The sequence below is a fragment of the Toxotes jaculatrix genome, chromosome 21 (assembly GCF_017976425.1).
Source record: "Toxotes jaculatrix isolate fToxJac2 chromosome 21, fToxJac2.pri, whole genome shotgun sequence".
Taxonomy (NCBI): domain Eukaryota; kingdom Metazoa; phylum Chordata; class Actinopteri; family Toxotidae; genus Toxotes; species Toxotes jaculatrix.
Window position 1 is genome coordinate 16876521 of NC_054414.1, and position 22405 is coordinate 16898925.

The following is a 22405-nucleotide window of genomic DNA, read 5'->3' on the forward strand; positions in this document are numbered from 1 at the left end:
TGAAATAAACACAAACCAACCTGACCATCACTGTTAAACATTTATTCCACAAAACATACAATGCAAAGCATGTGCACTGTACAAGCCTTAATATTATGAAAATACTCATAACCATGCCTGTTTTTTTTTTCAATTGATTAATCTTTGTTTTTGTAGTCTTCCAGATCTACTTTGTTTTTTACATGACACAGTATAACTTTGTCTATTGAACATTGCTCTTTGCATTGCTTTTGTCAGTTTTTGTCCTTGTTAGCTCATTTTTCCACCTTGACTATATTATAAATATTAAGTAAAATATTTGTCTTACCTGAACTATACAAACATACTGGTATGACAGTTGACACAAGTAGACTCAATTTCATTTTGAAACTGTGCGTAAATTCAAACAGGTAGAAACCTGGCAGTGTTTTCCATGTGCTACACACAGCGGTGTCAAGTGCAGCTGCTGGTTAGAGACAAGATTTTTTAAATCTGTAACTTTGCTGCTGGTAACGGCTTCTTTAACATCCCAGTCCAGTAATGTTTCTTACATCAGTAATCCTAACTAATACCAGTTACACAAGTCCTTGACAACATCCATTTTGAGGGGGGGGAAAAAAAAGAGAGAGAGATCCATTTTCATTTGTGGCACAGCAGTTGTGGAGGCTTGTCTCTGTGGTCCTTTTTTTTTTGTTTGTTTTTTTTTTGAAAGAAGCGAGGGGTTGAAACCGTAGGACTGGTTGCTCATTAGTGAGTCTTAATGTGTAAAAAATACACAAACACTTCTGTAAGGTAGGCAGCAGGTGGTTCTCAAGGTTAAGTGACAAGACCCCTACGAAGGTTGGGAAACTGTTTGTACAATTTCAAAGACACCTCAGATTCATTCCCGTTTATTCCTCCGTTCCAGTGAAGCACCTCGTGTGATGTCTTCTTCAGTGCAATCTCCATCCAATTTACACATCTTCGTCACATAAAATATACAATAACCCTCAATCTCATTAGTTTATATTATGTTAAATGTTATACACATAGTAAAAATTTTTACAAACTGAACTGATTGTTAAACCACACAGTATCACGTCTGTACAAACCCAGAACAGAAAGGTCACAAAACTAGGCAAAAGAAAGAGGAATTTGTTTTTTGGCAATTAAAAGCAACAGCCTGGTCTGTCACAAAACCACAAATTAAGGGATTAAATACTGAACTCCAAAAATTAAAAAAGGAACAGTACATCTACAGCTCAACAGAGTCTGTGTTTGTGATGGTAAAACTGTTCTTCACGTTCCCGTAAATGTTAACAGAAAAACATGGTTAAAAGGGTTAAGTGGCTCAAATACAAAGCCTGAGGACACATATACAGGATGCGACCAGAAACCAAGCTCAGGCTGGAGACAAGAAATACCCTGCAGTTCATTGCAAGTACAATAACACTATCTTCTACCTCATCTGGCGAAGTTCTGCTGTCTGAGATACGTAATGGAAAAAGGCTTTTATAAAGGTTCAGATTTCAGCTCCTCGACCCTGCACTCCAGGTCAGCCACCTAGAGAAGAGAGAGGAAAATGCAGTTATAGTCATTTCTGCCCATTGACAATATCTGAGGGTAAAAGCTACAGGCACTAGCAAAGTAGCCTTAATCTAGTCTTCCGCCAGTACCTGTTCTTGGAGTTGTCCAGACTCCTCTTTCAGAAGAGAGGCCTCAGCCCCAACTTGTGCACAACGCTGGGTCTCCTTCTTCAGGTACTCAATCTCCCTGGTAAAAGCAGCAGATGACAGTGTCAGAATGTTTAGCTCACATCACATCACACATCTCTTTTAGCTCTCATCTGTGCAATGACGCCGTCTTACTTCTGCTGATATTCCTTGATCAGGCGTTTGGCTTTGCTGTACTTGCGCTCCAGGGCCTGGTACTGGGCCTGTGTCTCCTTCAGGTGCTCGTCCACCGCCTGGCACAAGCTCTGAGCCTCCATCCAGTAGCCCTCCAGCTTCTCCATACGCTCCTTGTTCTCCTGCAGGGTCTGTTCCAGCTGAGCCTTGTCCATACGCCAGCGCTGCTTCTCCTGCTCCGCGTGGTGCAGCTGGAAAGACAAGCGAAGCAACCGTTTCAGTAAAGAAGGTAAACAGACACACACCTAAATAAACAACACTTCTTTGCTTCTTCTTCCTTCAAAACTAGTATTAACTAATTTCTAATTTAACAGAATTATTAAATATTATCTTAATTGAACACCTTACCTTTCTTTTCAGTTGTTGTATCTCAGCCTGGGTCACAGCATGCTTTATTTGGAGCTTTACAGCAAAGAGAGATGATGGTCTTAAATACATCTTTTAATATTAGGTACAGCAGAGGAAATACGTTGTGATTACACAGAGCATGTTCCAATTAAGGAGATGACTGCTCACCTCTTTGTATTTATGGGCCAGTTTCTCAGGGTCCGTCTCCAGAGGCGACATGTCCTCGTTCTCTGCCAAGTCAAACACCTCGATGGCACTGGGATACGGCGGACTGACCTCCTCATCGTCATCCTCCTCCTCATCTGTGCCATATTCAGCCCCCTGAAGGGATGAGACAGGTTAGGAATTATATAAGATGTGCAGTGCAAATGTGCCTTCACACCTCAATTACATTTTGTTTGGTAATCGTTACAGCCATATCTTGCTTCCTTGACTAATACCATTGTCATCCCAGATGTAGCAGTGAGTCATAATGTGTAAAAGTATGATTCAAAAGTAAAACCAGCATCAGCTGGATAGAAAAGGTGAATTTGTGGAAGACAGATTGTTCAAATATCTATAATGTTATTAATGGTTCACATTATTTAATTGTTAATAGGAAAAGCCAGTAAAACAAGCATTTTAATGGTGCTGTTAGAACCACATTTTTCTGTGCTGTGACAGGAAATGGCCACTAGATGGTGCAAAACTTAAAGGAGCAGACTATCCTTTTCCATTTTACAACCTAATGCTTTTCAAGAACCACCCACTGCTGTCGCCCTCTCATGAATGGGGCAACTTCCTTTCTGTCATTATAATGAAACAACAGGGAGTTTCTGGATTCATGCTCTGTTTGTGTTCATGCAAAAGTAAAGGAGCAGGAAAATCTGAGACACAAAGATTAACAAAGCAGAGGGTATCCTGGGTCACAAAATTTGAGTCATCCTGATTTGTCCCCATTTTGGAGCTGAGCTTATCGTTTAATCATACTGATACGACACACTGGACGCTGCAGTGTGTGTGGTGTGGGTTTGCGCCAGAAGCACACACAACACAGCCACACCAGAGAGAGTCACTCCTGTTGACGATGGCACTGAGATGAATTTCATAATCCTGAAGGGGAACCAAGGACATATGGGGCCAACGAATGATTGCAAAAACTGTTTTTTTCATCTTAAGGCAGTGTTTTGTGCCTGAATAGGCTGAAAAGGTTGCGTAAACTTTAATGCTATGCAGTGATGCCTTTGTTCTGTTGTCAAGTAGCTTATGTTTCAGTTGCAAGAGTCCAATTATTCGTACTTAAAATACTGTTAATGCGTTCAGATAACTGGATTTGATCCCCTCAGAGCTGTAAAAGATCATGCTACTCACATGCTGTGTTTTCCATTTAAAGTTTCTTGTAAGAATTTAGAGGTTAGGAATCTAAATATTACATTTAATTCTCAAAAATCTGTTTTTTTGTTTTTTTTTTTTGTAATTGCAGTTAAGTGTGAGTGCGTGCAAGCGGTGGGGGAGGTGATGGGGAAAATGGATTAGTAAGCGCTGCACCCTCACATCTGCACTGTGCATGGGCAGACATTTTTTTAATGTCAACACTGACCTCCTGTTCATCCATGTACTGGTTGTAGCGCTGCTCCATCATCTCCCTCTGCCAACGTTCCTGCTCCAGGGTCTGCTGGATGAGCTGGGCCACCTCACTCTGCTCACCCGGCTTCTCTCGCCCGATCACGAACCTGCATGTTGACAATCAGCAGTCCAGTTCAAACAGCATCTCCAGCAAATCCCAAAGCCCAAATCATGTTCAAAGGGCCCAGCTGGACTAAAACAATCCTTCAGCTGATATGGTATGATACTGTATGTGCATGCTAAATAATACATGATGCCGTTTTTTTTTTCCTCCTGACCACTGAGGAGCCTGAACACCGCTTCCACAAGGATCACAAGAGTGTTTTTCATATATAATACACTGCTTGGAGTGGTATAGTGTAATGTATTAATGCAGTAAGGAATGTTCTAGCTCTCTGAAGACAGAAAATGGCTTCCTGTTTGGAGGTGAACAAAGGCAGTCCCTGTGTAGTTGGCCTGTTCTATGATTTAAATCGAACTGAGCTCTAGCTCCTGTTTAGCTCGTTGTACAGTTCGTTATAGAGACTATATGTTTCCTGATTGAGGCTCACAAATCTTTGTCCAATTAAAGACAGCAAACAGGAAAAAGTTCAATGAATCATGATGAAGCCGCAGACGGTTATTAAGCCAGCCGCTGCAGCCTTTCAATTTCTGCTGCACAAACGCGTAATTAAATGTTCACAAACACACTTCCTGCCCCCATCTATTTGTCTCCCTGATGTTTTTTCATGAATAGGACTGAGCTCCAGTGCCCTTTGCCATCACTGCAGCAAATCCATAATGTATGAGCTATCTATGGAGGCCTCTGATCTTCACAAGTCACACAACACTAACAATTTCCCCAACAGCGCTGACCACTAAACCCTGAATTATGAATGAGCATAGATGACAAAAGAACCTCAATGTGAACAGTAAGCTCCACCAAAAACACCAAAGAGCCAGGCTTCAAATAACCCGCTGGCATTTCAAAATGATACTTTTGATGCCAGCTGTATTTGCTCCTGATAACTGTGTTTTCTGTGGCTCCACTGTGGAATATTTGGACCTTCTTCAGAATGTCTCCAAAAGGAGCTTTTCAATGCTGAAGGGTATAATCATGACCCTGTGAGACATGAGATATAAATCTAGAGTCTGGTGAGCTGAATGGGCAGGATGTGGTAGAAGTCAGTGCTGCGTGTAAGACAGGCTATGAGTATATTATCAAGAGGAAACCATCTCTTAAAGCAGGAATGCTGTATGTCATTGTGAGCTGTGGCAACGGAGAGTGAAACAAAATGACGTTGTAGTCACAGCTAAGGCATATAGAAAACCCCAGGCAACGACAAAATGGCAGCTACAAAAATAAATGTCTGTTTAACTTGGAGCACAGCGGTGCTTTGAGCTGAATGACACAATGGCAAAGTTCACATGTTGCCGTCTAGCAGGTAATTTTTACCATGTTTGCCATGGTGTGGCATGTTTGGTTTGGCTTGTTAGCATTCTAGCATTTGCTGCTAAGCAATCCAATCTTAGAGAAATTACACTGGTGTTTAGATGATTTGTTTCTTGGTGTCAAAGTGAGTCAGTGTAATTGCAATAAAATCAAGATTAGTGAGAGTAACTCGTACTTGACAGTTCCTGAGGTGTTCCTGAGTACAGAGGCGGCAAAGCTCTGGGTGACTCCCACCAAACTGGTCCCGTCCACCTCCACAATCAGGTCATTCACCTGGATCCTGGAGGAGACAGTAAAGAGAGAAATATAGCATTTACAGAAACAGTTGTGAGGCCTCTGTACATCATCTTTATTCTTAAGCCCACACAAGCCAAACTCCATTTATAAGTCCTCGGGCTTGGCAGCAAGACCTATTTGCTGTTGGCAGGGATTAAAATGAGACAATGAAGCATCCACTCCTGGAAATAGCTGACCTCAGGTTAACATATGGCGTACAAAGCAAAGGCTTTCTCAGTTTGAACTTGGATTTTTCAGCTGAATAGTGTTTCTTCACCCGATGAGGAATCATTACGATCCAAAGTGAATTTAACATGAATGAACGTACCTGCCATCTCTGTGTGCTGCTCCTCCTTCTGTGACTGTCTTAACAAAGATGCCGAGCTTCTCCAGGCCCATGTCAGCCCCTGCACCCATCCCAATGATACTGATGCCCAGGCCGTCGCCATCTGAAAGAGAATGCAGAATACCAGGCAAGCTGTTACCATACTGCTGTTGTAATCCATGTTTGACAGGTTTTGGTTTAAATTTGTTAAACTGTCATGCCATTGTGAGACAAGTATGAAGCAGTGCTAACCACTCTGTGAGTGGAAAACATGGCTTTGACTGTCATTGCCCTTGAGATTCATGTGTTTGGTAATAATTTGCGGCTGTGGAGTAATTTCAGAGAAGTATGCTTGTGACTGAAGGATTGGTGGTTCACCCTCTGCACCATCAGGATAAATTTAGGTAGTAAAAGAGCAGTGCTTGCCCCCTTCCCTTTACCACATGTGAGTGCAAAATTAAAGGTGCCCAGTTATGTTTTCTTGTAAACAAACAAGTTATATTTACATTCATTGTTACTCACTAAAATGCATTGTGTGTGTCCTTGAGGCCTCATAATGCATTTCCTTCCTCATAAAACATTTCCAAAGCCAAATTTTGACCATTTTAAATCATGCATTGTTTACATCAGTGTTTACTTGCTAGTAGTCGTGTTCTTCACTGCACTTGTTGATGAAACAAGGAACCCACTCATAAAAACACTGAGCCATAGAACCACTTGTGGTCAAGAACTCCACAGGGCACTTTTAAGTCACTGTAACACAACATTCAACATAATCATCTGATCTTGTAGAAGTAATCTACAGTATATGAAGATAAAATAGTACATTTTGCAGCTAAAGATACCCTTACAGAAAACAATTAGAGGGATAAAACAGACACTTTACACTATCACTCTCTCGCAGAAAGAGGACAAGAGGACATTCAAAAGTAATAATGAACTAATAACCGCAGGTTCTAGTTATAAGAAAGACTAGACTAATTTTTTTTTGGTTTTGACATTGCTGTTCTCAGGTCCAGCAGGAGAATCTGTTCCAGACTTTGGATCCAAAACTACAGAAGGCAGCTTCACCACAGGTAAGACTAAAAGGAGACTCGGCAGGGACCAGGAGTGATGTGAGATCTTGTATTTCTATATTGGCTGAAATTGATGTTTTACTCTTTTGGACCAATAACTGGAGCCTTTGTTTTTTCCTGATTAGATTAATGCAGACAATACACATAGCAGCAAATCCTTAGAGCACGGTCACATATGGTATCCCGTGTAATCTGCCCTCTATGCTAAATATAGTCTATATAATATATTAATGCACCATAATGTTGGATGGATGTTTGAAGTGTGGCTCACTGGGGAGGGGTGGAAGGTAAAACCACTGCACTTTCTTTGCTTTGTGGGAAACACGAGGATTTGCAGAAGGCAGTCTGTGAACACTGAAGGCCTTTTTACATAACCGAATGTAGGATTTTTTTATTTGGCTTCAAAGATAGATGAAAAGGTCTAATCTGATAAACCAAAATTCATTTTCAAATACCTTTCCATGAATATAAAATTTCTTGTATTCTCTTTCCTAGTATGATGCAAACCAACCAACTAGGTCAAAATAATTACTTCTGAGAATTGAAATAAATATTTAGAATTATTTGTTTGACCAAATCGGGGCCTTATGTGCACAGCTTCCTACAGACAGAATTTGGACAATTACTGATGAGCCCCTGGAAGTGAGCTTTCATGATGCTCAGTCAGTACCTTTCTCCAGCTCCACAGGGAACAGGTCCAGCCTCTCCACCCTCTTCTCCAGCTCGTACTCAGCAGATGCTGCCATGGGATCCACGTCTTCATTACGCCTGTCATAATCCTCGTTGGGGTAGGTGGCGAACACCTGCAGGAGCAAACAAAAACACTAGGTCAGACAGAGGATAACAAACACTCAAACCTCTTTAAGACTGTGAAAAGCAAAAGATATTGTTTTTGTATTTGCACATAGTTTGGGGGATTTCCTTGAGAAAGAGGGTAATTTGTGAGAACATGGTTCTTTAAAAGAAATAGTTTGACATTCTGGGAAAGAGGGGGAAACATCTACTCTGAATCTGTCCCAAGGTAACTCTGCTCCTCTAAACATCAGTAATTAGCACATTATATCCCATATATTGTCTTATCCATTCAAAAACGTAAGTGTGAAAACAAGAATTTGTGGTTTTATGGGGGCTGCCATTCTTTGTGCTGAGCTAAGCTAAGCTAAGCTAACCGTCTCCTGGCTTTAGCTTCATATTGTACAGATATGAGGTTTTTTTATTTAACTCTCAACAAGAAAGCTAATAAGGGTATTTCCTACAATGTCAAACTGCTCTTCCAAAGAAGTCCCTTCCTTGGTGACAGCGAATCCTCAGTCAGTGTTCACCCTGTGTTAAAAATGTCTCCTTGATTTTCTGCTTATAGAAGTTTGCTTTTCTGAAGGTGCCCCTTTCTTTTGCCGCCATGGTGGCTTACCACTGTTTAGTCCTACTACCCAGTTCTTCTTGCAATGCTTCCAAATATAGTAACTGCTACTGAAAACAGAAAGCACACAACTTCCTGTGCACCGGGGAGGATGATAAATGTTGAATCACTTGTGTCTGTATCAGCAGGTGAAAGAGAGCAAAATGCAGATTTATTTACATGGAAATGTTGTAGATTGCCTCTTAACTAAAGAAAATTAAATGCACATTCACAACAAACATATATGCATGAATGGTTCACAAATTAAATCCAGTATCTCAGTTTACTTCCTGAAATATTTCTCAGCCAAAACTAATACAAATTAAGAAATGGATATGATGGATTCAACGAATAGGTAACAGTTCAGCTTTTAATTTATATCATTATGTTTGGGCAGTAGCTCAAGGACTCATCAAAGACATGCAGCTGTGTATTGAGTCTTTAGAAATTGTGTAATACAACATTTTTACGATGACAAAACTGATTGCAGCTTATCATCAAATGCTCTGAGACAGAGAAGCTGGATTCATGGTTTGATAATAACTTACCACCACTGTTAATGCAGACATAATGCAATTCAGATTTATCGACCATTTCAACTGATACAGCCAAAGCATTTCCTCGAGGCCTCGGAGCTGTATCGTTTCACAGCGGTAATGTGTACCGAACACGCTGGGCGAAAATCAATCACAACCACTGAAGTTTCTCCCATGAAGACAGAGGCCTCTGTTTTCAGGGCCCGACTTCCCACATTCACTCTAGTCTAACAGCATGACAGTTTACATAACCACCTCCAGCATGCTAATGGAGGCCTTCTGCAGCTGCTGTTCACAGGCCTCACACACACACACACACACACACACACACACACACACACACACACACACACACACACACACACACACACACACACACACACACACAATCTTTAAAAGCCTCACTTTCAGTCTTCCAAGGTGATTATGCATGCACCACCTTGCATGGTCCACTTGCCACACTAATTCAGCGCTGGACCTTCTCTTTTCACACATTCTATCATTTATTTTATTTCATTTCTACACTTTTTTTCTCCACGAACCTCTGTCCCCCCTGCCTCCACATTTTAGCACTTTTTTTCTTGCATCTTTGTTTACTTTATTCCGTGCAAATCTTTCGCTTCCCTCTCAGCTGTCTGGTTTGCCCAGAGTAGCATCTCGTAGCTTCAGTGCTACCCTTCAGTCATATGGGCCTCGTCTCCCTAGCAACCCCACAGTAAAGAGCCTGTCAGTTTTGACAGCGCCTTTGAGATGTTACCAGCCCCCCCCTCTCTCAGCTTTATTCAGTATCATTGTATTTTCATGCATCATTGAACACTGTACAAGCTTCTGCTTCTACTTTTAAGCCTTCCTCACCCATAAGAGTTAAAAATGTTATCGCTGTGAGCCAAATCACTGTCTCACCATGACTGTCATTTCACACAAGTGATGACAAGGCCCATTTTTCCCTAACTCAAGCATAAATATAACATTTACTTCACAGTTCAGTTAATGCAGGCAAATTTGAAAAAATGAATTTTATTATGTTAAATTAAAAACTACTGAATACTATTGAACTTGGTCAGTTAATTGGTTATCCACAGACAGGAAATTAAAAGACCTGTTCGATGTGTTGGGATATACAATTATTTGTTTTCTTAAGATGCGAAGATTGATGCTTCTCTCACTTATGCCACATATGAAGCTACAAAAACCAAACCACCGCTTTTACACTCTGGTTTTTGCAAAGATTACACAAACAAGCTTTAGAGGTGCTGGTACGCAGATTTTGTTATCCTTGGACAGAGCTAGGCTAACTCTTTCCCCTGTTTCCAGACTTTATGCTAAGCTAAGCTTTCAGTTCCTGTTATCAAATTGAACCTCACCATACTGCAGAAGACAGACAGCATAGGAGCAGCATTGGAGTCTAATGGCTTTTGATTTAGGTTACCTTTGTATTTAGAGGGATTAGCAGCATGTGGATTACAGACACACAAAATACACTGTTTGCATCCTAAGTAACAGAGCACAAAACAACAGCAGTACACTCCAAGCCTGCACGCTCACTGTGACACTCTCCCGTGGCACTGCTTCACTCCTTGAGTTTAAAGACCTACAGGCCACAGCTGGTTTCTTGTGGTGCCCTCGTTTTATACCCATGATGCTGCAGAGGATCAGACGAAGAAACTTCAGCAGCATTTAACGTGGCACTGGAAAAAAAACCCAGCCATGGCTATGACCCGCAGCCTTGAGTGGGACCGGTGCCATGATGCAGGCCAGGCTACAATCTTGCCTCACTGACACAAAATTAACACTTTCACCTCCTAAGGGAAGATTTCCCTCCCTCCTTATGGACAATGATCCCACACAGGGCAGACAGGCTAATGGGATCCTGCATGATGCCACCTCTTAGCTCAACCTCACCTAAGCATGTAGCGTAGTAGATGAACTCCTCGAACGGTGGGGTGGCTATCTTTGGAAGACAAACATTGGGATTAAAGGCAGAGTGGCGGCGGGGGGGTGGGCTGGGCTGGAGAAGGACACTGTTCCAGTTGTGGCAGATAGTAGGTCAGAGGAGCTAACAGATGGCCAGGAAACTCCCTTCCTCCCTCCCTCTGCTACCAGCCGGCTGGGATGTCCTACAAAAGCTCTGTGGGCAGCTAGCTAGAGCCACTCACCAGCTAACAGATTGTGTTTGCGTCTATAAAGAGCACCCACTTGGGACTGTAAAGGGTATTAAAAACAGCCAGTAAGTGACAACTACCATTTTACAATGTAGTTGCCGTGACAGAGAGATGGCTAAATGATAGAGCTGCTCCGGAGCCCTCTGCTCTCCTACAGTGTGGTTCCATCTTGATGGCCCTCTGGCTACGATGTGATTGGGTAGCACTGCTGTGGTTTAACTAGCATGTCAGTACCCCGCCCCCCACCCACCACCACCCTCCCCCTTTGCCCACAGCAGCATGTCAACTGCTGTGTTTCTTTCCCTCTTGACTCTCCAAAAACAGATCTAATTTTGGATTCAGCCAATAGGATGTGTGGAGGTGGTGCCATCGGAAATAGCGTGTTTCCACACTGTCTCTCCACATACTGTAGCACCCAACTTTCCATCATTATTATTACTCATACTGTTCTTGCAATCATTTCAACTGATTTCGGGCACGTAAGCCTCGCTGCTACTCTTCATTTCTACCTTAAATGCCAAAGCGAATCAAGGTGATAACGATGCACAATGTGAGATCTGTGAAATGGCTGCTCCTACTGTCGTTGTGTGCCTCTCTGTTCTGTGTATATATTCTGCAGTTAATCCACTTTGATTAGGGTCAGAGAGCTTGTGTGATGCTTAATTGGGCCGTCCAAGTTAGGCACATGCAGACCAAAAGAAGCACTTTTTGTGTTAATGAGTAATAGTTGAATGACACCACCAATATTAACTACTTTCCTAACCACCACAGGGTAAACATGTCCAGAAGTGGCAGGTAATTGCTTCTAAATCCTCCTAAAATTCAGATCCCAGATGTGCAACACGCAGACAGAGAATAGGGATGTGGCTGTGGCTGCCATCGCGTTGGACCACTCTCTGCACCCGAGCCAACAAAATGGATATGGTGGGTTTGTCATAGCAACAGTTGCATGGCACCAGAGCCCATCTATTTTGGCAGGCCAGTCTTTGGTCAGCAGTCATGTTTAGGCTTAGTGCTGACTCTGGGGAGAGACACGGCAGCATGAGAATAAGGTCAGCGACAGAGGGCTGAATAGCACTATAATATGTGGGTGGATACGGCAACTTTACAACTACATGTTTTACTTTATAATTTATAAGTTTAGCATATTGCACATATTACTGTATTATTGTTATTTGTATTATACTTTATTATGTTTAGTAATCTCCTTACTACCATAGAAAAAGTATTTTATACATGTTCTATTTATTTATTTTGCACACTTCATTATTTTTATATATCACTACCTTCCAGTCTATCCTGTCTTTCTCTTTACATTTCTTGTGCTGCTGGAAAATGATTTGTTGACAGTGAGAAAGATAAAGAAAAACATCAGCCTTATCTTTTGATTACTCCCTTGGGGCTTAACAAAGTATTATCCTAACTAGAGACCCAGCAATTAAGATGTATATAAATCTTCACCATTCCATACAGTACAGGTGCAGCCTTACAAATCACTGTAACCTGCGTCTGTTTTTGTTTTTTTTTGTTTTTAAAGCCTGACAGGAGATGGCAGGTTGGATAATTCAAAACAGCACTCAGACATCATGAGCAAGACATTGCATAACGTGGCTTGTCGCAGTAACCTGAGCGAGTGGGCACATCACATAAATGCTTGCAACCCACCACCACTGCAGGACTGAGGACTGAAGAAGTGGGGCAGAGTGACCTTGCCAGTAATCTGTCTGCTCTCCCACCCCTTCTGGCTGTGAGTAATGCACTGTATGAAATACTGCAGCCCCACTGAGTCTAAGTAATAGACAGTTTGAGTTTACCTTGACATATGATGATGTATTACCGCTCCCTGGGCAATCCCTCATTGGCTGACCTGAGTGGTGAACGCAAACCACCAAAGGTTGCATTTCGGGTATTCTCTATTGTGCAGTTTGTGATTATAACCTTAAAAAATGTAACTCCTCCTTCTATGTTAGTCAAATTTCAACACGCCAGTTTATTACATTATAAGAACAGTCATTGTTTGTGTTAATGATACACTGTGAAAGAAAATCATAGGTGTTCTTTGAGCAGGCTGGCAGGACTGCTGTTCAGAGTTGCGTAGGCAGCAAAAACCCACAAGAAAGTGTGTCTGTGTGTGTGTGTGTGTGTTGTGTTCGGTGTGTGTGTGTGTGTGTGTGTGTGTGTGTGTGTGTGTGTGTGTGTGTGTGTGTGTAGGGGGGGGTAAAAAGTGCTAGGTGATGAGTGAGCAAGGTGATTCTGGTGCATGAAGAATAAATCTGATTATGTTTGGTTTGGAGGGAACACAGTGCAAATCCAGTGGTGATTATCTTACGCTTAAAATAATCAAATAAATAAATAAATAATCACTCCACCAACAATAGGATAAATAATTAAAAATCACTACATGCCATGTAGACCTCATCATGAACTACAGTATACTGATACTGACTGATAAAGAATGAAGCCAAAACAAACACGCTTAACGAATAAATAAGACATGAGAGGCAGCTTCCTGTGTTCGACAACGAGGCAGCCCTGAAAAGCGAGGCAAGTCTGTGACGATAACAATGCTGCTATTTTTACTAACAGTAGGAGACTGGTGACAAAGAGCGAAAAGGAGAAAAGAAGGAGTGAGAGAAAGAGTGTCAGGAGGAGCAAACAAAGGCTCTAGTGTGAACTCTACCCGAAGCAGAACTGCTATTTTTGGCAGTTTGAGAGGACAGAGAGAGAGAGACAGACAGACAGACAGACAGAGAGGAGTTTTCAGTGTGAAGCAGGGACAAAGAAAGACATGCGCCCAGACATCCAACCGCCATCACCACAACAAGACTTAATTGTGGCCAAAAGCTGAACTGTTGCACAGAGGGGAAATATGCACTAAAAATGGTCACTTCCTGTTTGGAAGAGAAACCAACTGACACTGTGACTTAAGAGTGGGCAGTTATACAGTCGCATGACATTTGAGCAACATAATAACGCCCCTCCCATTTGACCTCACCCCCCCACCCCCTCCTCTTTTACTCTCATCCACCCCTGCATCAATCTCCATAACAAAGGCCACAATGATACAGTGTGAAAGGACTCAGTAGGAGGTTATTCTCTGACAACGGCTGTAGGGTCGCGACCAAATTCTGCTTTTATGTCAAAGCCTATGAGTTATGACTTCTTTATCACAGCCATACATAATGCTTCCTCCTGCTATCCATCTTTGATCTCATGAGGATAAAATAAGGTGACAGGAGTCTGTTTTTCCTTTTCCTTATGCATTACACGTATGCATGATGGACACACTGAGCTCAGGCATGATTTATATGGGATTCATGGGATTTTTAGCATAGGGGAGACAGTTTCTTTCCTCCAGACTGTGTGGATATCAGAGCTCAACAATAGCTTATCACAAACATGTCAGTATTTCATTTCTCATAGACCCTGCTGTACATAAATGGTTTGTGGGCTGCATTTCTTATTTTTTTTAATTCAAGTTTAAAATTATATAGAAGCAGAGGTATTAGAGATATTATTTACACCTCTCTGTTGTGGAGTTGTGTTTACAGTCAGTGTTTTCTTCACACTGTGTGTATCTCTGAGACCTGACAAACGTGTCGAATGCATTTCCTTCCTCATAACAATAAACATCTGCAAAGTACATTTTGCAACCTGCATTGTTTACATTAATATTTACATTGTGCTGTTATCTCCTTCTTCTTCTTCTCTGCCTTCAGATGGCGAATTGCAACATTCCTTGGTGCATTATGACCAACAACTGTCTGTATATCAAACAACTGCTTTTAAGTTTACTGCTCAGGCCTACATTACATTGCCTTAGTGAATATCTTTGCCACAACTCTTTTACAGCCAAGTATGAGGGATATTTGCCAAAAGTTAAAGTTGTCCGCCTATTTGTCATTATTTGAGTTTTTTTTTTAACTCTCTAATTTTGAAATGTGAGGCTCTAGTGACTAAGGCTCTGCTGGCCAACGTGCAGCCATGAGAAAGAGAGCAAGAGCAACTTTCAACTTGACTGGTCATGATATGGGACAGGAGCCCTTAGTCACTGAAATGGCTTTCTGTGCGAGGGGATGTGTGTGTGATGTGCAGTGTCAGGGCCCACTTTAGCTGGCAGAGTCTCTGTATGCCTGAGACCTCAAGGCAGAACAGAGCAGCGAGACTGAGCTGCAGAGGATCCGATGCTCTTCTCCGGATCATTACACCTCCCCCAGACACAGAGAGACACTTCAAATCAACTCTACCTCCTCCTCCTTGTCTCTCTTCTTCTCTCATCTCACTGGTCCAAGAGGAGATCACAGTCTCTTTTGCTCGCTTTCTATCTCCCTTGCTCACACACACACACACACACACACACACACACACACACACACACACACACACACACACACACACACACTCCATTCCTCATTCAGCTCCTCATACACTGTCCACCGTCCTTTCGTTGGCATCCACCTCTCTAAAAACAGGACTAATTGTCCAGGCCTTTTTTGTTCCCCCTTCCCCCAGCAATTATTGACAGAAGCAGCTCGCTCTACATTTAAGATAAGTATCTACATCTCAGCTCTTTAGGGGCCCATGTCAGCTGCACAGTAGGAATGCAGGACCATCCAACTGGCTACTGTGGAGGGAGGGTGTTAGTAGTGTGCAAAGCCCTGTGTTGAAACAGGGAAAATCAAAATGTCAGCATCATTCTGACACCGGGAGAAGCTGAGCGAGTTCATTAAAACGGCTGACAGCAACGCTAGCTATGACTTTACCACAGCAGATAAGCTTTAAGGTCAAGTTCAACAAGCCTCTCAACACACAGGGAAAAAAAAAACTCAAACACACAGCAGAATACAGACACTGCAACAAACCAGAAATCAGCACCTCAGCCTAATTAAAAAAAAAAAAAGCTCTGAGCTTGAGAGATAGCATCTTCGTGTTCCACCTGCACATATCCTCACCTTGATGGGCTCCGTGCTGAAGCGGATCTTCCTGGAAGTGGGCGGGTTCTCCTCCACAGGCAGCCCAGCAATCTCCACACAGCTGGACTCAGGCTCGTAGCGGTCATCTGCATCATCTTCTTCCTCATCCACCTGGCTTCCTCCAAAGTCCTCCCCCACCGCGCTGTAGGTACTGATATCCACAGAGTCACGGCCCGACTGGTCGTCTCTGAGAGTCCTGTCGTCCTCCTCCTCAGCATCCTTAGCCGTCTCCCCCTCCTGTCTGAGCATCTCACTTCCCTTTGGAGAGTTTTGCTTCTCAGCAGCAGCTTCTCCATTCTCCACAGAGATGTAGATGTCACCTTGAAGTGTTGTGCTGCTCGGCTCCTTGGCCCCAGGTTGTTCCTCAGCTTTGGCCTTTACACCTGCATCTGAAACAGTCTTTTCTCTCTGCTCGTTCGGCTCTCCTGTACTACTGGAAAGTTCATTATTTGGGCCGCTTTGGCCAACACTTTCACCCCCATTAATGCTTTCAGATGGGGGAGTCACTCTCCCCCTGGGGCCCCTAAGAGGCCCCTCTTGGCCTTTCTGATTGCTTCCGTCATCCTCCTGGTGGCCTGCTGCAAAGGCACTAACCCTCTTTGTGATTATTTTGGAGTTCAACACACCCACCTTAGCGCTGACCCCTCGGGAGGGGAGCGGTGGGGTTGAGGACAGGCGGTGGAGGTTGTTCCGGAGCTCGGCTGCCCGTTCAAACACAGCGCTGAGCTGGCTGACTGTAGGGGACACGGCCTCACTGGTGTCTAGGCTGTCCAGGGACTCTGTGCTGCCATTGAAACGAGCCACCACGTCCAACCTGCCGTCCTGGAAGCCTGAGGCCTTGTCTGTCTTCAGTAGGACTCTGGTGGTGGCCAGCTTCTCCTGTTGCTGCCTCTCCTGCTGCTGCTCGAAGATGCGGCGGGTCTCCTGCAGCTTGGAGTAGCTCGGGGACGAGGCCCGCTGGTGCCCGTTTTCTGGTTTGGTGTCGAACTTGCTGACGCGCTCGGACACGGTGGATCCGAGCTTCAACAGAGCGCTGTGGTCCACGTTCTCGTTCAGGCTCCCGGCTCTGGGGAGGGAGAGGCGCACCGACTTGTCGGCGTTCTTGGTGCCGTCCTCTCCCTCTGCATCGGCTGGGGATGTGGTCTGCATCTGCTGGAACATGTTTTTGATACGGTGCACATTGGAGCCGTACCTGCGCCCCCGGGGGCCCTCCTGCACGTCCCCGTTCGCAGCATTGTCTTTGACGGGCTTCAGGGCCTGCATCCCCGCCTCGTACGCGTTCCTGTGCGGGGATGGGCTCCTGAGCGTAGAGCCAGAGCCGGTGCTCTTGGATGTGGATTCGGTCTTCATCATGGTCAGTCAAGCGTCGCAATGGATGCTCAGCGACGGCATGTCTCCTTTCTCAACCCCCGGTGGCAAATCTGTTTTATCCACCAGCAGCCGACACTAGCGAGGTGGCGCCCAGACTAGACCGGCAGATGGGGAGAAACAAAAACAACAGATCGCATTAAAGGCCTGCTTGCATCCGCTGCAATTCTCGTCCAATGCTACGGAGAAAGTGAGCACGATGCATCTGTCAGTAGCTCGCTTGCAGTTACACAATGAAAACCAAACCTTCACAGGTAATTGCATTAGTCATTAAAAATATTTGCACAGAAAAGTAGAACATGAGCGCGGATTTGCCGCAGCTGACGACAGATTGCTTACGTTTAATCCCTTTTTAGAGGCAGCATCATTTTGATCTCTTCATTCTGTGAGCTGCAGATTTCTGGTCCTCCTCTCGTAGAGGCAGAGTGCTGCTGCATGGAGGAGGCAGCAGCTGGGTCATAGTGCCCGTCCGCCGGTGAGCCTGGTGACAGCCTGTGACAGTTGTGTTCGAAAAAGTATTGGAACAATAATCAGTCATATACGATAATAAATAAATGAAAATTGAAAATTTTACTCAGTGCAGTGAGTTTCTCTTTTATCAAATTTTGGAAACCAGAGTCAGATTAAGCGTTTGAGCAGTTACCAAGTCAAATCAAACCGAGGCGGCTGTGGCTGTCAGAGACGCGACTCGCGTTAGGACCCAGTGAAACTCGACTCACGTCAAACCTGCTTGGCCAGTAACACATCCGTTATTTGCAGGCCACATTGTTGCTTCCTGCATTCTGCATCTGTGCCGAGAGATACATTAAATGTTATCAGTGAAGGTAGACAAAGCATTTCCCTTTTTCTTCCCTCCTGGTTCTTCAGTCAGCCCACGCCGTCTCGGTTTCAAAATTTCTACGGGGGCTGATTCACCTACAAGGCCAACACATTCATACGGCTGTCTCTCTCTCACACACACACATAGGGAATAGAAGTACTTATTTCCACGTTTACTAAACGTCAACCACATTCCCTCTTATCATATCAGACACTTTATCTCACACCAGATGAGGGTCTAGTCTGAAGGACATAACCGCAGGAATATCGCCTGAAAAGAACTGAGGTGCTGTCAAACAGGATGTACATCACTTTTCAGTAAGGCAGCAGTGCCATCTAGCTTTTCCATGAAAGTGGTTTTCATGTGTAACTGTGGCCTTAGCAAAGCAAAGCGAGTCAGTTACTGAGGGTGAAAGTGAATAGGTTAACTTATCTTTGCAGTAAATGGAGAGTAAAATGATTTTCTTGAAAATATGAATTTTCTGGCATTTTTTCATGTGAAAAATGATTAAAACATTATTAATTTATTACTATAGTTACCATTATGTTTCTTTCAGTCAGCTAATAACAGTTTTAGATCTGATTTTACATACACTTGGTAGTTTAATCTAAAACAGAGTGCCATGGCTTATTAGCTCTTCATATCTTTTGCATGTACACGTTAATTTGTAAAGTAACCACTAATTCCAGCTGTCAAATAAATCTATCGCCATTTAGCCTGAAGGAGTAATGTTGCTCTTGATTTGATCCACAGTCTCGCACTCGCAGACTCTCAGACACCCTTCCGGATGTCATTAGGTGGGTGAGGCAAAAATAGCCCTGACATGTCTTCTGCTGTGACCAAGCCCCTCTCCGCTTGGCTCTGTCACTCAAAAGCCAAAACAAGATGGCAGGCTGCAGGAGCTGGGTCCTCTTCTTAACAGGCAAGTTTAGCCCCAAAAATGATTCATCTTCATGTAATATAACAACACTTGTTGGCCTTCCTACCATTATAGCGTCAGGTCTGTGTTTTTTAGTGTAAACATTTGGTCCGGGTGTCAGCTGTCCAGCACTGTAGGCCTAAGTGTTAGACCAGAACATGAAGGGTTATGTGTTGTTGCATTTTAAAGTTTTGACTTTTCAGATCCATCTTTTGCTGCTTTATTTTTTATTTTATTTTATTTTTTTACACTTCCACGCAGTTTGTGCTGTCAGTTTGTTGGGGGCCAATGCAGAGATCAAGTTTACCATTCCTGTTGGGAGGTTATTTACATATGAGGTGATGAGGGAGACTTTCCAGAATGACTTTGAACCTTTGTCAAAACTCTACGGTAAGAGCCTGAATCATCAGTTCACCCTTTTTGTCATCATTAAACAAAATAAGAAGGTATACATTTTCTTATTCTGTGTTCCTATAATTATACTCCTCTTTTTGTATGTTAAACAGCTGGACGCTTGTATGACGACCCCATGAATTTTAAGTGCAACAGGCAGAGTTACCCAGACCTGCCAGAGTGGCTCCGCTTCACCCAAAGACACCCCTATGATAACGGCTTCCTGTACGGCACGCCAACATCTCCAGGAAAAAGTATAATCGAGGTATGAAACACTTAAAGCTGTCAGACTACTGCACATTGCATTCCCGGCCATATTTTTGATTTTAAAATGTTTTGAAATGTTCTCACATTTTTCTGTCCAGCTACAATGGAGGTAAATCTGAAAAGTCTGCAGCCATCTGAAACACCAGTGGCAAATTATCAAACCATCAGAGACAAAAGCTTGGGTTTCTCTCTATTTTGAACCAACATTAAAAATTCAGGAAGAAACATATTTTTGAAGAAGATATCCGCATCTCTGAACTGAAAACGACGATGGTAACAAACTCTCATGCTTTTTCTGACAGATCTATGCCGTCAACAAGCGGAGCTATGAAACAGCCAGACATATACTCGTTATCAAAGTCATTGTGGGTATGTGTACAATACTGAATTACTGAGTATATATGACAGATGAAAAATTAGGAAGTGCAGCTGACATGTTGAACATCACCGCTGTCACTCGCAGAGAAGATGCTGCCCTATCAAGCTGAGTTCTTCATCAAGCTGAGGGAGATTGAGAAGGTGCTGCCCTCTCCTGTTCAGGATGAGATAAAGCAGGATTTGCAGAAGCTGTGGGACACAGAGGCCTTGGAAATTGTTAACATTACCAACGCGCTTGACCGTGGCGGCAGAGTTCCCCTCCCCCTTGCAGGCCACTTCGAAGGGTAATCAGAGAGAGTTGTATAGCCTCTGTGTACGTTTTAGCTTTGGAATAACTATGCTTGTTAAACTCTGTTTTGTGTTAGTGTGTATGTGAAGGTGGGATCTGAGCAGTATTTCTCAGACTGTCTCCTGAGGGTGCTGGCGGCAGAGCACCAGAGGCAGTGCACAGCAGGGGCCAAAGTCAAGGTCCCCGGAGGCTGTAACTTCTGCAGCATCCCCAGCAACTGCATCACCTGGTGCAATACGGAGCTGGTGAGGCCTGTAAACATGCAGCGTGTTCATATCATGTGAATTTGCTATGAGTGAAAATATACAACACATTATCATGTGTCTGAAAATGAATAAGACAACAGTGAAAACTGTCCATTGCAATATCCTAGAGCACAACAGGTCTCATCATCTGTGGCTACACTGTGACGTCTCGGCTCTTTCCCCCTGCAGTTCGATCTGACGAAGCAGGAGCCAGCTCCGCCTGCTCCCACGATGGGCCTGGGAATACTGGAGGCTGCAGGTGACTTCAACCCTCCTGAGTCTCCCCCAAGCAGAGAATATTTCCCGGACTACATTGTGACAGTGATTGTGCCCCTGATCCTCGCCATCATCCTGTGTCTGCTGCTGGCCTACATCATGTACGGCAGACGGGAGGGAGTGTATGTATCTATTTTGAATCTGCTGAATAAAAATCAGATCTACAGTGTCATTGTCATGAAGGGTCAGTTTGCCAAATTATATTTTTCCCACTTAGCCGTAGTGGAATTTAATGCAGCGACCCAATCCAATTGATTCCACTGAGGGTAAAAGTCTGTTTAACGTTAGTGAACTGAACCTTTGAGCAAATGCTCAGAACAAGTTCAGGCTTTTGACCGACTCCAGTAAACTGTGACACATTTTTCTCTTTTCTCATAGTGCCAAAAGGAATGCAAGGACAAACCAGTAAGTACACTGTGTTCTTCTCTGTTCTCTGACTGATGCTGTTAGCAGAATTTACACAAAATATATTAGCAGTAATCAGTGGTGGTACATTTACTAAAGATCTGCACCTAAATACAAATTTAATTTTTTTTAGTGTCAACTTTTTGTTAAGTGCTTAATGTGAAGTATTGTATTTTTTACTGTACTGCATTTCTTTGACAGCTGTTTGCTAGTTATTTTGCAGATTCAGATAATTAATACAAAATATAATCAATAAATAAACTGTTTAGTCCTTTCTCACCTTAATGATTAAAGCGCACAACCAACACTTTTAGACAATGAACACGCCATACTTGCTGTTCTGTTTGCTGCAGGATTCAGCTGTACCACCACTACACCATTCATGGGAACACTGATGAGCTGAGGAACATGGCTGGAAACCGAGGTTTTCCTCCACCTCTGTCCACGCTGCCCATGTTCAACAGCCGGACTGGGGAGAGGGCTCCGCCTCTGCAGTCTGACAGCCCCAGCATCCCCCTCATCATGGCCCAGCAGTAAGACCCTCACCCTCTGATTCTCATCACTGATTCACATATTAGACTTTTATTGTCACTGCCAGCATTCACCATCCTGTTTCTACTATAATTACTGTCATGTAACTTCAATTTATAACATGGATTTCTTTTTACTTTTCATAGTGATCCCTACAGTGACACACTGCCAAGATAAAGACACTCGTGAGGCTTCTTCCTACAAGACTGCATTGTGGTCTATATTTAAGCTTATATGTTTTTTTTTTCTTGGATTATTATCAGTGATTCAAATCATTCAAATAACACAGACTCATTGCATTTTCTATTCGCAGAAAATAAGAACAAGGCTGGATAAAGTGTCATTCACGCAGTCATTTGCTGCCACAGTCCATAGTTATTTGCGGTGGGAAATTGTGTTTTTTTTCTTCTTTAGGTTCCATTAAAATAAACGAATCGTGTGCTGTTTCCCAAATTGTAATTTGCCGTTTATGTTTATCTGTATTCCGCCACATTTCACTACTAATCAAAAATATCAA

The 22405-nt window shown here is 43.2% G+C and overlaps 2 protein-coding genes across 2 annotated transcripts; one reads left to right on the forward strand and one right to left on the reverse strand.

Annotated features, from left to right (window-relative positions):
* Positions 1-55: 55 nt before the first annotated feature.
* Positions 56-17817, reverse strand: LOC121201333 (neurabin-2-like). Its single transcript, XM_041067125.1, has 11 exons — positions 17705-17817; positions 15977-17463; positions 7598-7730; positions 5855-5975; positions 5426-5530; positions 3793-3925; positions 2382-2534; positions 2214-2267; positions 1827-2056; positions 1635-1731; positions 56-1521 (listed from the first exon to the last, which is right to left on the reverse strand). Exons 2-11 carry the CDS (start codon positions 17348-17350, stop codon positions 1471-1473), a joined length of 2451 nt encoding a protein of 816 aa, XP_040923059.1. The 5' UTR covers positions 17351-17463; positions 17705-17817; the 3' UTR covers positions 56-1470.
* Positions 17818-18984: 1167 nt separating this feature from the next.
* sgca (sarcoglycan, alpha) lies at positions 18985-22336 on the forward strand. Its single transcript, XM_041066632.1, has 11 exons — positions 18985-19107; positions 19366-19494; positions 19611-19762; positions 20067-20133; positions 20228-20426; positions 20508-20676; positions 20866-21074; positions 21331-21357; positions 21711-21890; positions 22035-22061; positions 22202-22336. Exons 1-11 carry the CDS (start codon positions 19071-19073, stop codon positions 22206-22208), a joined length of 1203 nt encoding a protein of 400 aa, XP_040922566.1. The 5' UTR covers positions 18985-19070; the 3' UTR covers positions 22209-22336.
* The last annotated feature ends 69 nt before the right edge of the window (positions 22337-22405 follow it).

Coding starts and splice junctions, on each gene's coding strand:
- sgca (XM_041066632.1), top strand. CDS start 19,071: ATGGCAGGCTGCAGGAGCTGGGTCCTCTTCTTAACAG. Junction 20,134..20,227: donor CGTTATCAAAGTCATTGTGG/GTATGTGTACAA, acceptor TGTCACTCGCAG/AGAAGATGCTGCCCTATCAA. Junction 21,891..22,034: donor CCCCTCATCATGGCCCAGCA/GTAAGACCCTCA, acceptor TACTTTTCATAG/TGATCCCTACAGTGACACAC.
- LOC121201333 (XM_041067125.1), bottom strand. CDS start 17,350: ATGATGAAGACCGAATCCACATCCAAGAGCACCGGCTCTGGCTCTACG. Junction 3,926..5,425: donor AACACCTCAGGAACTGTCAA/GTACGAGTTACT, acceptor GTCAACATGCAG/GTTCGTGATCGGGCGAGAGA. Junction 2,535..3,792: donor AGTACATGGATGAACAGGAG/GTCAGTGTTGAC, acceptor TCATCCCTTCAG/GGGGCTGAATATGGCACAGA.